The sequence below is a fragment of the Kogia breviceps genome, chromosome 16 (genome assembly GCF_026419965.1).
Source record: "Kogia breviceps isolate mKogBre1 chromosome 16, mKogBre1 haplotype 1, whole genome shotgun sequence".
NCBI lineage: Eukaryota > Metazoa > Chordata > Mammalia > Artiodactyla > Physeteridae > Kogia > Kogia breviceps.
This window is the reverse complement of record NC_081325.1, coordinates 26010209-26025742: the sequence shown is the minus strand read 5'-3', so window position 1 is coordinate 26025742 and position 15534 is coordinate 26010209. Positions and strand designations below refer to the sequence as shown.

Sequence of the window (15534 nt, the reverse complement as noted above, 5' to 3'; positions counted from 1 at the left end):
ATTACAATTCTTCTTTCCAAGAAAAGAATTGCCTAATATTGAGAATTTTGGTTATAACCATGTTAAAAAAAAAATCCTGCCTGTATTCTAACTTATTTAATATTAGGCATATTAGATTTATGAACATTATTAAGGGTATCACTTTGTTAAATTCACACTTTAACAAACCATTAACAGGTTTTTTTTCTTTTAATTTATCAGTTTTCTTTTTATTTCACTAAATCAAAGGACATTATCTTCATCAGTGTTCTCTAAATAGTACTGAAGGTGACCATGGCTTTAAAAACAGGAAAGGCCAGTAACACAGTAACACCACCTGTATATATAGTGGCTTATCCTTTACGTGTTAGGTGTTAAGTGAAATAAAAAGGGGCAAAAAATGTCAAGATAACATAGCTAAACTGAGATACATCAAAGAGGTACTAATTTCCTTACTTACTCAGCAAGGTTGCTCTAGGTGACGGGAGTACTATCTGGGAGAACAGAGACTGCTCAGTCTATCCTCAAAAAAAACTGACCAACACAAACCTCACTGAAAAAATAGCTTCTTCTGAAAGGTACACAGAGTGGATAAATACAATGTGGTATTATCCATACAATGGAACATTATTCAATAACAAAAAGGAGGTACTTGTTCATGCTACAACCCTGAAAACCCTCTACTAAGTGAAAGAAGTCAGTCATAGGAGATCACATATTGTATGCCACTTATAAGAAATGTCCAGAATAGTCAAATCCATAGAGACAAAAAGTAGATTAGTGGTTGCTAACGCCTAGGAGTGGGGGAAAGAATAGGGCACGACCACTAATGAGTAGATGTTTCTTTTTGGAATAATTAAAATGTTCGAAAGCTGATTATGGCGATGGATGCCGTTTATATACTAGATGGGTAATGAATTACACATTTTAAATAGGTGAATTATATGGCATATAAATTATATCTCAATTAAACTGTTATTTAGGAAATTCCCTGGCGGTCCAGTGGTTAGGACTTGGCGTTTTCACTGCCGAGAGCCCAGGTTCGATCCCTGGTCGGGAAACTAAGATCCCGAGTGCACTACGGCCAAAACAAATAAAAAATAAAAAGCAAAAACAAAACCAAACCAAGTGTTGTTTTTTAAAAAGAAACACACAGGTTTATCAGGCACGAAGACTGTCAACCTGTAACTACACTAACAAATTAACTAGAATGAATAACATTTTCTTTTTGCTAACATAACAAATGCAAAGTATAATAATTCTTTCACATTTAAAACTACTTTTTAACCACTTACACATATTAGTGGCTGGAATTATCCAAATATAGTTGTTTAAGGCACAAGCTGGTTGCAATTCCCAGCTTTAGCATTTACAGGCAAGTTGCTCCCCTTCTCCGAACCTCACTTTACTCTTCTGTAAAGTGAGAATTAGAATACCTATTTCAGGGCTTCCCTGGTGGCGCAGTGGTTGAGAATCTACCTGCTAATGCAGGGGACATGGGTTCGAGCCCTGGTCTGGGAGGATCCCACATGCCGCCCGTGAGCCACAACTACTGAGCCTGCGCTTCACAACGAGAGGCTGGGATAGTGAGAGGCCCGCGCAACGTGATGAAGAGTGGCCCCCGCTTGCCACAACTAGAGAAAGCCCTCGCACAGAAACGAAGACGCAACACAGCAAAAATAAATTAACTAATAAACTCCGACCCCCAACATCTTCTTAAAAAAAAAAAAAAAGAATACCTATTTCATCAGGTTGTTGTAAGAATTAACTAGGACAATCCCTGTAAAGCACAAAGTACACAGAACAAAATGCTAAGTAAACATCAGTTACTAAAATTCAGCACTGAATGTTTCTGGAGCCAGACCAGTCCATGTCCTACCCTATGCAATGATCTCATCCATATTCATTTTTAAGACGTTGTCACGGAGCTCTGTGTGATGGTTGGGGGTCACTTAGAGGAAGACTCTGCAAAAGAGAGTGATAATAAGTTCCTGCTCCCCTCACCAACTCTTCTTTCTTAACAACCGTCAGCTTCCTTGCTGCGGGTAGTTGGCAGGGAGATAAGCCAGGCCAAACTCTAGGCCACAGGCAGGGGTGGCCCATCACATAACCTGAAGAGGGCCTTAGGCCTTATGCAAAGTCAGACTTTTCCTAAAGATAATAAGGCTTGTAATGGGGGCTCTATAGCATAACTCCTTTGATGAAGGCTTTTCCAAATGTACAGAAAAGAAACAAGCAATCTCTGTATGTTAGTTTCACAGATGGTCAAACTTTTAATGGGTCTGATAAATCTGACCTGGCAAGATTAAGAATAAGGACAACAGGAACAGATAGACTGGTCAATACAATCTGGAACTGTATGTAAATAACAGAGGCTCTACCATGTCCACGCACAGGTTTGTAGCATCATTCCAACTTCCTGTCTCCACAACACTGGTGCTGTTACACACAGAATACTGTCAACACATTCCTTCTACTCTAAGGTACCCTAACTCCCTGGCCTAACAGAATTTTACCATTTCAGCTAAAACATGGCAGGTTGATGTGATCTATATTTTTCTGTCTACAAAATACAACCTCGTTCTCAAGATACAGCCACGTCAAAAACTCCCTCTCTACAACTTGGACGAGTCTCCCAAGAAACATAAAACTCTAAATGGATATTTACTTATTGATAATTTCAATAACAAATTTTAAGTTATTTGAGGTAGTTTTCACTAAACACATTTAACACAATAGTTCTAAATACATTTTCAAGAAAAAAACTCCATGAATATTTGTTTCTGGTCTTGGAATTGTGGTGACATGCCACACTGCCCATGCACTAAGTGAGAATGTGGATACATAGGTCCCAGAAAAGAAAAGTACTGTAGTCAAGAGATTTGTGGGGCAGGATATCACCTCTCATTCAAAGGCCTTCTGACGGAATGGGAGAAAATATTTGCAAATGAAGCAACTGACAAAGGATTAATCTCCAAAATTTATAAGCAGCTCATGCAGCTCAATATCAAAAAAAGACAAACAACCCAATCCAAAAATGGGCAGAAGACCTAAATAGACATTTCTCCAAAGAAGATATACAGATTGCCAACAAACACATGAAAGAATGCTCAATGACATTAATCATTAGAGAAATGCAAAAGTACAATGTGGTATCACCTCACACCAGTCAGAATGGGCATCATCAAAAAATCTACGAACAATAAATGCTGGAGAGGGTGTGGAGAAAAGGGAACCCTCTTACACTGTTGGTGGGAATGTAAATTGACACAGCCACTATGGAGAACAGTATGGAGGTTCCTTAGAAAGCTAAAAATAGAACTACCAGACCATCCAGCAATCCCACTATTGGGCCTATACCCTGAGAAAACCATAATTCAAAGAGTCATTTACCACAATGTTCACTGCAACTCTATTTACAATAGCCAGGACATGGAAGCAACCTAAGTGTCTGTCAACAGATGGATAAAGAAGATGTGGCACATATATAAAATGGAATATTACTCAGCCATAAAAAGGAACGAAACTGAGTTATTTGTAGTGAGGTGGATGGACCCAGAGACTGTCATACAGAGTGAAGTAAGTCAGAAAGAGAAAAACAAATACTAACACATATATGTGTTACAAATACTAACACATATATATGTGTATGCTAACACATATATATGGGGGGAAAAAAAAGTGGTCATGAAGAACCTAGGGGCAAGACAGGAATAAAGAGGCAGACCTACTAGAGAATGGACTTGAGGATATGGGGAAGGGTAAGGGTAAGCTGGGACAAAGTGAGAGAGTGGCATGGACATATATATACTACCAAATGTAAAATCGATAGCTAGTGAGAAGCAGCCGCATAGCACAGGGAGATCAGCTCAGTGCTTTGTGACCACCTGAAGGGGTGGGATAGGAAGGGTGGGAGGGAGACACAAGAGGGAGGAGATATGGGGATATATGTATATGTATAGCTGTTTCACTTTGTTATAAAGCAGAAACTAACACACCTTTGTAAAGCAATTATACTCCAATAAAGATGTTAAAAAAAAAAACAAAACAAACAAACCAAAAAAAAAGGCTTTCTGATGTAATAAGGGCCATAACTGAACAGATATAGATCCCACACCATTTGACCAACAAGATTAAGGAAGAAAAAACTTTAAGAGGATTCAACCAATAAATGTATTATAAATTATGTTAAAGGCATGGGGAATATTAAGGGGGGGGAGGCAACCCTTTCTTCAAGTAGTTTAGCACTTATCTGGGAAATTAATAATGTATATATAAAAATTTAACATGGCAAATGTATGATGACATTAAGTCATGTAGGAATAATAGGATAAAGTTGTTAATTCCTGAAGGGATGATTTTAGGATAAGTTCCTAGAATAAGTAGGTTTTGTCCTAAAATCTTGAAAGATGATTAGAACTTAAACAGGTAACAGGTATGAATGTGGAAGATCAAACAGTGGGGAAGCAGAAAAGCATTTGGGAAAATCATACAGTAGGCTGGCAAAACTAATGTAGCACAAGAAAGAAAAGAGCATGAAACAGTCACACTATGAAAGCTTCTAACTGTTAAGTTAAGGTGTTTAGTTTGATTATACAATCAAGAGAAATACATCAACAGTTCTGGTACAGTCCACTGTTCTGAAACAGTTCCTCTTCTTCATCTGTCAGATAAACTGGATCTTCCTTCAAGGTCCAGTTCAAATGTAATTTCCATGGTGAAGTTTTCCCAAAGTTGCAGTGCCGTCAAAGGCTCCTTTCTCTGTACCCACAGCGCTCTGTGCTGACCTCTGTTACAATGGGTAGTGATTGCCAAACACTGAATGAGAATTAACAGGCAGCTTGTTGAAAAGACAGCAGTTTACACTTTAGCGTCTAGGAATCAGCGGAGTGAGCCAATTTACACCCTAAGAACAAAAGTCATAAGACCACCTTCTTACACTGGGACGGAATTCTATAAAGATGTTTGTTTTACTTTCGTTAGCATGTCACCAAGGTTCTCCCTAGTGAGCTAAGTCTGTTAAGCACAAATAACTATGATTTGCTAAGTTCTACTTTTAGAACCAACAACTGAAAAAACATATAGTGTAATAATATATCAAAATTATAAAAAGCATTAAATTAACAGCTGTTTTTCACTCAATTACTTCTGGAATATTTGAGCATATAGTCAAGTTTCCTTCTCTTTAGATACTTGGGTCCACAACCTTTAGCTTTCTTTTTATTCTCATACATTCACCAGGCAAACATACCTGTTCAATAAGGTCAAACCAAGGCACTTTCAAGTAAATGTAAACTGTAATTCGATACTGACAGTGTTGCTCTCCCACAGAAGTACCTCACTCTCACCCACAAACAGGCCCAGCTTGGAATGAGTAGCAAGAACAGACTTCTAAGTGGCTTGTCAGCACTGACAATATTGATATTTCCTTTCCAACACCCCTTTCCTCATCTCTGCCCAAAGTTCTTCCAATCAATTCTGAAAAGAGTACGAATTGATATAAGGGAAAATGATCAAGGTGGTGGCAACCACACATTAATGGTGTCAGTTTCTTTAGACGACTACATTAATAACCACAGACCATAACTAAAAACAGGAAATACATTCTAATCTGGTATCTTCAAACAGTGATTTTATAAAGACCAACCAATTAAACCAATATAGGATCATAAAACAGAACAAATTATTTTAAAGATACAAATACTTCTTAACTTTGAAAAGTCAAAATCCCAACAGAGTTATGTAACTTAACAAGTCAGTTCTAAAATTCATTCAAAACTCTATCCCAATTTTTGGGGGGGGGGAAGAATATCTTTATCAGATATCAAATCTATGAAGTGATACTAATGAAAGCAATGTGAGATTGGCACAATACAAAACAGGTAAATGGAATAAAATACACTAGGGCAAGTTCAAAACTAAAGTCTATACATATTGTAATTTAGTATACAACAGAGGCAGCAGTCTAAGTGTGGAAATCATAAAACACTCAATAAATGGTGAAGGTCCAATATCCCCATTTGTGGGAGAGGAGAGTCGTCAGATCCCTATACCTCACATCCTACAAAAGTAGATTGCAGGGCTTCCCTGGTGGTGCAGTGGTTAAGAATCTGCCTGCCAATGCAGGGGACACGGGTTAGAACCCTGGTCCGGGAAGATGCTACATGCCGCAGAGCAACTAAGCCCATACTCCACAACTACTAAACCTGCACTCTAGAGCCTGCGCTCTAGAGCCCGCGAGCCACAACTACTGAAGCCCACTCACCTAGAGCCTGTGCTCCACAACAGAAAAGCCACCGCAGTGAGAAGCCTGCACACCGCAATGAAGAGGAGCCCCCACTCGCCGCAACTAGAGAAAGCCCACACACAGCAACGAAGACCCAACACAACCAAAAATAAATAAAATAAAATAAATTAATTTTTTTTAAAAAGTAGATTTCATATGGACTAAGGAGTTAAACCTATAAAATATACTAGAAGAAAATAAAAGAGAATATTTAATAGTTTTAGGGGTAAGAAAAGCTTTCCTAAATGAAAATCACCAAAAAAATTGGTAAATTTTATGACATAAATATTTAAAATTTCTATAGGGCACGACATATCATATTGTTAAAAGACAGTACCAGATTGGGACAAAATATCTGCATCACATGTCACAAAGAGAGTTAACCATTAACAATGAATTGGAAGACAATGACACTGATGTAAATTCATAATATATAAAGAACTCCTACCAGGCAAAACGATATTATAAATTCAAAGAAAATTCAAATCAATAATAAATAAAGCTAATGGAACAATCCCACAACCTCAATACTAGTAGTGAAGAAAATGCAAATTAAATGGTAAAATGTAATTTTTTTAAATGTAATTTTTTTCCCCCAAAAGTCTGAACAAAAAGAAAAAAAGGATTTCTGTTAGTGATGGTTTGGGAAATATACTGTTAGTGGTAGTAGAAACTGATACAGTTTTTTGAATATACTTTTAGTGAACTCAGTAATTCTACTTTTAAAAATTTACTACAGAAATAGTCATACAAGTGTACAAAGATACACTACACACTTCATGCATGTGCGCGTGAAGTAATAAAATGACAGTGCTCAGTAAATATTACTATGTGCCAGGCACAGTTCTAAGAACTTTATATACATCAACACATTTAATTTTCACAACCCTAACCATAATATCAAGTCTGTTATTATGATCCCTGTTTTGCAGATAAGGAAACTAAGACACAGGGAGGTTAAGTAACTTGCCCAAGGTCACAGAGATAATAAGTAGTGGAGCAAATATTCAAATCCAGGTGCTCTGACTCCAATATCTGAGCTCTTAACCATTATAGGTCTACTGCCTCCCAAACAAGGATACTCATTTATAATATATTAGCAAACTAGTGGGAATAGCCAATTGTCCATGATCAAATACTGGTAAAATAAATTACAATCCATCCACCATGTGGAAAAATAAATGATGCAGAGCCGGCATACAAACACACAAATACTTATAATACATTAAGTGAAAATAAGTCACAAAAAAGACATTACATTCCTTCATTTGTATCTTAAAAACAACATGTGTATATAGGTTGGTACGTATGTATATTGTTCTTTTGTTTAGGCCTTTGTCCAAAAAATTACACATCAAATAGTCAATACTGGTATCTTCTGGGGAGAACAGGATTAGGGACAGTAAGTGAAAAGAGACTCTCACTATTTACTTTCTTTTTCTATTAGATGACTTGTTTTATAACTGGCATGCTATGACTTTTATACTGAAAACAAATTTAAGGAAACAAAAAACAACAAAGTAGAACTACATCTACTTAATAGATAAGATGCTAATAAATCTGATACTACTGGATCTACCCCTGCAAGCATCAAGTTAAATTTGCTGTGCTCATGGCCACAGATGGAAAAACCCTAAACCTGGCCAACTGATTATAATATAGTACAATCAGCATACATCATGGCAAGAGTATTCAACATCATTAGTGAGAGTCAAACTGCTTGGGTTCAAGCTGTAGTTCCACTATTTACCAACTGTATGTATGACTTTGGGTAAGTCACTCAACCTATCTATTCTCTCAATTTCCTCACTGTAAAATAGGGATGATAGTATTTGCCCCATGTTTCACATTTGTTAAGTCCTTATAATAATATCTGAAAAAACTAATACATATTCATTTTGTTAGATAAAAGATAAATAACTTTTTATAAATAAATAAATAAATAAATAAATAAGAAAAAATATATGCGTGCATTCTGATGTTAAGGTATGAGTACATCTCCCTATCCAAAGTCATCAATAACCTCTCCAAGTTAAACTAAGTACATCACAGATGGTAAGGGTAGGTACTGTCTTGGAAAACTTTTTCTAAGGCTATATAGACACATGTAGGAATGCTGCACCATGATGTAAAACGTATTTCTTATGGTTAAAGAGTGTGGGGCTTCCCTGGTGGCGCAGTGGTTGAGAATCCGCCTGCTGATGCAGGGGACACGGGTTCGTGCCCAGGTCCGGGAAGATCCCACGTGCCGCGGAGCGGCTGGGCCCGTGAGCCATGGCCGCTGAGCCTGTGCGTCTGGAGCCTGCGCTCCTCAATGGGAGAGGCCACAACAGTGAGAGGCCCGCGTGCCACAAAAAAAAAAAAAAAAAGAGTGTGAAAGTCAGCACACTGGAAGCGTATACCAGTGAGTGTCTTAGAGCTCTGTCCCCTGTAGCCACATCCCAAGAACAAACCTCACCACATCGTTCATCTTCGAGGGCTGCACAGTAAACACACAGTTTTCAAACCTTAACGTATACAGAAACATACTGTTTTAAAACAAATTCAAAACACTTTCTCCTTCTAAAATGTCTTTTCTATTGTCCTTAGATTAAATCCATAAACTATTTTTAATTGGGATGCAATCTTCTCCCTCACATTTTTTTCCTCCCTAGCCAAAGCTCACCTTGATTTTACAGCACCTTAATCGAAATTCTCACTGTTTGTAGGTTTATTTATAAATGTTTTATTCTGTCTCTTCACTCAACAGTACAATACAAAGAACTAAGAAATTACAATACCCTGCCAAAAGTAAGAATCACCTAGAATAAAAGCATGATACATTATAATTGGCTTATTAAAGTTAGATATTTAGGATTAGGCTTATTTCAATATTTAAATCAACTTTATTAGACATAATTTTAAGTCTACTAGCCCTCAAAATATTTTTCCCAGTACAATGAATCTTTCTAACACATGATTTCTCTCACATCACATCTTACATTCCCAAATAACCTGTTCAACATGAAGTAAATTATAAAGTCTCAAGAACCTCTAGTGGGGAGGGGTGAGACCAGAATTAACTCAGTCCTTTTCTCATTACCTCTTGGATCTTTCTTACACTCTAGAAATAGTAATTTACACATCTTGTATAAATTCAATAAAAGAAAGCCAATTTAGAAATTCTTCAGTTCAATCCCTTCATTCAGCAGATGATGAAATCAGGATCTAGAGAAGTTAAGTAACTTCCTCAGAGTTACATGCTTTGGACTGAAATGATGTCTGATAATGAGACTAACATCTTTCCATCCCCTTGAAGGAATAGTCCGGGATTATAAATCTTAATTAACCACATATATTAAAACTGTGTAATTGCAAGCAACTATTACAATCACCAGTCCTAAGAAATTTACATGTCTTGTCAGTATGTCATCTATAACTTTTCAAAGTACTCTGAAATAATTACTTAAGGTATTTCCTGTTAAGTCTCATTTTACAGAAAAACAAGCTAACCCCAAAAGTATTATATCCTTGTTACCACATCAAAGCTAAGGATAAGATTCTTTCTTAATGAATTAACTAGTACTTAACACTTAAAATCACATTACCTCCACATTTTTAATATCTAAATTTTTACATTAATAAAGTTCCTCCTCCTGTCTTTTAAAGGAAATAATTTTGAGACAAATAGAAAAAGCAAAATAATAAATTTATTAAAATTCAATTTTCTCTGAGTCTCATTCATACCTGTTGTTCATCCTCCATGACGTTACTAGCAAATTCAAATACTAGGTCGTTCTGTTGGACAACAGCAGCCATAATAAAGCATTCCCCTTAGATCCACATGAGAAAAATTCCAAACAGGTTCAAGTACCAGGCAGCAGAGTCCAGTGACCAATTTGTGTAAATAACCCAAGCTAAGTCTGTGAAGCTACTGTATACCAGGTTTTCTTTAAGGAAGGTGCTTCAAATTTTCTTGGTTCACTGGGATTTTACTTAAATTGAGGCAATTTTTCTGAAATTTTTCTTCTCTAGAACTTCTTGACCTGAAAAACATAAGTTAGTTATGAGAAAGCTATCATACTAATTTGAATATAACAGTTAATACAGACAGCAATGTCTCCAAAGCATTTTTTTGTTAATGTTTTTAAACAAAACCAACATGACTAGTGAATACAGGTTGTTTTTTTTTTAAAAAAACAAAAACTAGACATATACTTTCTTTTAAGATTTCATTCCTGCTAAGATAAAATCACCTCATTACTGAAAATGAAGCCATTCTCCCCCCCAACCCCCATTAAACTACAAAGTACTATTAAAAAAAAAAAAAATCTACCCAGCCATAACTAGGTTTTTGTAATTGCAATAAAGGATATATAAACAATTTCCTTCTTTCTACTAACCTAGCAAACCACACACACAGGAATTCCTACTCCATGAGTAATTTCATAACATATATTTTTGCCTTAATAGAAACATTCAGACAGTATCCTTGTTAGGCCTAATATATATAAGGATTTAAAATCTGTCTAATATATTTAAAGTTTAATAGTACTATTTTAAGAGCTTTTAAAAATAAGCAGAAATAAAGCGCACTCTTTCTGTTCTTTAAAAAGGTTTCTGATAAGTAGAATGCTTTACCATGCTTAAGCCTGTCTTCGGTGGCTTCTTTTTTAATGCACTGAAATGTATCCTTATCTCTAGCACAGGCTTGCAAGCAACAGGAAGGAAACAGCACTTGACCACGTCATGGCAAATTAGAACATGCAAAGAAGTGCACTTTACAATAGAAAAACAGAAACGCAACTTAAGAGTGAAAACAATTTCACAGCAGAGGGAGAAAAGCTTTAAAGAGTGCCTGCCAAAGATCTATGCATATTTAACAATATATTTTTTTTAAGTTACCACTACTAACAAAAGTAAAAGGAAATTAAAAGTTTTTCACAATTTTATTAAATATTGCTTCATATGGTTATGGCCATAAATATGACATGAAAAGACAAAAACATAAAAATAAGCACATTAAATAACATCTAGTTCTTTGAAACAGCATTTACAATTTTAATTTTAAAGAGACAAGTTCAGGAATGAAGCTGATCTCGTCAATCAGTTTTCCTGAAAACTTAAATCCAGCCAGTATGTGCTAGCTAAATCACATACTCATTTTCCTAATTTCAGTAAAGCCAATTTCCTATATATTGCAGACTCTAGGGGTCATCATGGATGACTGTGGTTTCCCTAACAGGAAATCAAAAAAAAAGAGTTAAGAATTCAATTCAATTCAATATTTCTACTCACTAAATTCTAACCCAGCAGTTTCCCACACCCACTCCATCTCTTTTAACAAAGGCTTCAACTCCAACACTGGGAAAGTATTTTTAGCACTACTATTTAGGTAGTTTTTGAGTACTGCACCATGTCTGGTGTGGGGGAAAGTACTTTGACCAAAATTCATCAGACAGACATAGAAACATAAAACATACATACAATATTTTCCTTTAAACTCTCACCCAATTCTTCTGTACTAGGCTTTTCTTCTTAGGTCCTCCACACAAACTACATTCATTCTTACCTCCATTTTCAACTTCTACTATTCCCCATTCCTGGAATTCCCCTCCCACTTCTCAGTACCCATTCCCATCTTCTCTATCCTTCAATGCTCAAGTCCCATTTCTTTCACAGAGCCTCCTGACCTCTATGCCTTGACCTACATGGGCCTTCAAAAATACAGCACTTATTGCCCCTACCACCAAATTAGCACTAACTGTACACTGTCTCACACTTGAAAATTATGTCCCCCTAATTCAATTGAGTACATGTTTCAGGGTCTATTATTTGCAAAGCTATGTACCAGGCACCATAAAAATTAGGGCAAAACTTCTCTGGGTAAATAACCATTGTCTAAAGTTTCTTCTGTACCTACCAAACTTGTGCGGTTTGGTAATAATAATAAAAAGGATTATATTAATGATAATAATATAATACTACTAATAAAAAGGATAATATTAATGACAGGTATTGTTTTGAAAATCTATCATAGATATTTACGCTCTATGTATGTTCTTTGAAAGAAGTACTGTAATACTCTTGATAATATGGAAATCATTATTCTAAACTTAAAGAACCACGGTAAGAAAGTATAACCAGAATCAAGGGATGTTTCCTGATAGAAAAGTTTCTCTGTGAAAGGTTAGGTTCCAAAAGACTATTCCAAAATCCATTTATGCATAAATACAAAGGTGACACTGTCCCAATGACCAATGTGAACACATCTGTGCAAAGTTTCACTTTCTTTTCCATTGCAGTCACAAACCTTTTCTTACTAGCACTTCCACAGTGCTGCTGTTCTTTAATAAATGTTTTTTTTAGTCTCAAAAATAAGGACAAGCAATCAACATACCTATATCTTATAGTACACACTAGGAACCAACAGCAATCAACCAAAACTGAAATGACAGCCCATGATCACTAAGCCTTTGTTAGAATAGGAAGAGATAACCTTTATTCTGTTCATTTCTATATAGAAGTTCATAAACTGAAAACGTGTCAGTAAAGGAAAGCTCCTGCATTACTTTATTGGCTTCATTAGGCCCCTGACCCTCTGTCTTCTTTCACTCTATCCCACTGCTCTTCCTCTTCTCTGAGTAGTTATACAGCCTATGGCACCAAGGTGGTTCTTGGGAAGAATTTTTCTAATTCCTGATCCAGAGGTACCACCCATACATATTAGAGGTACTTAAATATCACAGCCTCAGTGTGTTAAAAGTTTTTCAGCAAGAGATGAGACTGGACAGCTAGATCAATGATTCATTTTTTCATGAGTAAACTGAGTCCTGTGTCCAAGGTCTCACAATCTGAAAGCATTAACAGAATTACAACTAGAATCTTCATCTCCTAAATCAGGACTCTGTCCGTGACTACAATACACAGCCTCTAAATCTACCCAAATCCTTTATGCTGCAATAGTTCAGAACACAGGTTTCTTTTTCTTTTTAATGTTTTTTTTTTTCTTATTATTTATTTATTTAGGCCGCACCGTGCAGCTTGCGGGATCTTAGTTCCCCGGCCAGGGATGGAAATCGTGTCCCCTGCAGTGGAAGCACGGAGTCTTAACCACTGAACTGCCATTCTAGGGAATTCCCTAGAACACAGGTTTCTAAGTAAATACATATATCAAATTAGAAAAAACAAATTTCCTTCTCTAGTTCAGCTCCCAATGTCCAAACCCACTCACTAAACTGCCTACTGGATAAGTCCATGTCAGTACCGCTCAGAGTCAACATGTCTACAACATGTCCAAAACTAAACTTATCATTTTACTCCTCAAATCTGCTCTAGCGTGGAAAAAACATGGGTACTCAGGGTAAAGCAGAGGCCTTTTTTCTACTCTAACAAAATTATAAGGTCTTCAGGAAATTTAAAAATTGGTTGAATTTACTAACCATTAGCTCTATGTATTATATTCAGGAAGACTTTGCTGTATTAATAGTTCTCAAACATATTTCATTTTCAAAGTGTCACTTAGTCTTTATAAAATAACAAGTAAAAAGTGAAAACTATTCATTCAACACAAAGACACAGACAGTTAACTTACTTGCACAGTTTTGTGCAGTCATCCAGTTGGGAATCTACCAAATAATAAAAACTCCCCAAGCTGGCTGTCATATCTTTCAACTCGGTAAGGACCATATTCTTATTCTTCAAGGAGACATGCCAAAGGAATGTCTCATCAGTGAGGTCCTCACCGCTTATTGCCAAGCTAAGCTTCAAATTTAAGGTAAAGTAGTAGCTCAAGCAAAACGGTTAGGAGCACAGGCTCTGGAATCAGACCACTTGGGTTTGAATCTTCTGCACTCTGACTTTGGACAAGTTACTTACTTAGTGTCAGTCTCTTCTTCCTGCAAAATAGGTATAAGCCACAGTTTTCTCATTCTGTAAAATGGGCATAACACCACCAAAATCTAGAGTTTCTGTGAAGATGAGATGCGAATGTATGTGCAGAATGCTTGGCATATAAATTTTACTCAATAAACATTAGCTTCATTATAATCTATGTACAGTGCAAGAGATATGTAACACATGCTTGCCAGATAACAAATTATTCCTTAAGTCTCATTTCCATACTCCCTAGGAGTCTCCTTTACCACAGCTATTTGCTAGACTCCAACAAAGAACACTATAGCCCCGTTATCAACAAAAGTATAATTCTACTCCAGTGCCTAAAAATTTGGCACCTGTTTGATAAATCCAGTTGCTTCAAGGTTAGGACCACACCCTGTCTGGCAAGGCTCCCTTAACACAGAGTTCCATTATGCCCCTAATCCAAACAAAATGAATTTACTGATTGTAAATACAAAACCCTCAGCCACATTACTGGCTACTACAACCAACTCAAATGGTTGTTATATAACTTATTATAAAAGATTTCAGGTATTATAAACATATGATAGTCAAAATCAGTTTTCAATACTTTTCACACTTGCCTTCTAATCCCTAATTGAATGCAAATTTAAGTTCCCTTCAAAAGGCCTTTAAACACAAGGGTCTACAAACCCATTAATTCATAATGATATTTTTAAAAAATCACTGCCAACCTTTAGAAGTTATTAGGCTACCAACTCATTATGCTCAATATGAAAACTGACAAAGGGAACCAATCAAACAAAAGAGGAATAAGTTTTTAGATTAGACAGTTCTGGCCCAAAGAAGGTAAAATACACCAGCTTAGAGCAATGGGTGGTAGAATGACTACCTTTAATTTGAATGACTATCTCTAATAAAATATTCAGACTCTGTGTGTGTGTGTGTGTGTGTGTGTGTGTGTGTGTGTGTGTGTGTGTGTGTGTGTGTATTTATAAGGCAGGGAGTATCTAAAGAACTGGAACTATGTAGTAACCCCAGATGCCAAGTACCTGAATGGAAAGTATTTTTATATGAAGTGGTAACCTGATAAACCACCCTTTTCAGCAGATACACCCGTCGTAAGAACAGGAAGTATATTGGAAAAACCATGAAACTAGAAGAAATACAATAAAAATTAAAGAAAATAGAGTAAGAAACGTGAGAGAAGAGAAGCTATTCAGTTTAGAAATGAGAAGCAAGCAATAAATCCATAAACTGTAATGACTGGAATTCTTCCATAACAGACCATAGTTAGGCCTTTCCAGTTGTTTCCTAGTATGGTAGAATGCTTTATATTAGCTCCCAGCAGAAATGAAAATAATAAATCAGTGGTATCAAGATAAATTCTATACAATCTTCCAAGGCTCTGCCCATTCTCAATCTGAAAA

At 36.2% G+C, this 15534-nt stretch overlaps 1 protein-coding gene across 8 annotated transcripts in view; it reads right to left on the bottom strand.

Annotated features, from left to right (window-relative positions):
* ELF1 (E74 like ETS transcription factor 1) overlaps positions 1 to 15534 on the bottom strand; it is a 102877-nt gene that overhangs the window by 38649 nt on the left and 48694 nt on the right. For 6 of the 8 annotated variants that reach the window (XM_067016539.1, XM_059041740.2, XM_067016536.1 and 3 more), the window contains exon 2: positions 9992 to 10290. In XM_067016539.1, coding sequence (XP_066872640.1) covers positions 9992 to 10063 — 72 coding nt within the window. In that variant the 5' untranslated portion in view covers positions 10064 to 10290. Of the gene's footprint in view, positions 1 to 9991; positions 10291 to 10885; positions 10928 to 15534 lie in introns of those variants that run through there. The other 2 variants (XM_067016534.1, XM_067016535.1) reach the window with 1 other exon arrangement.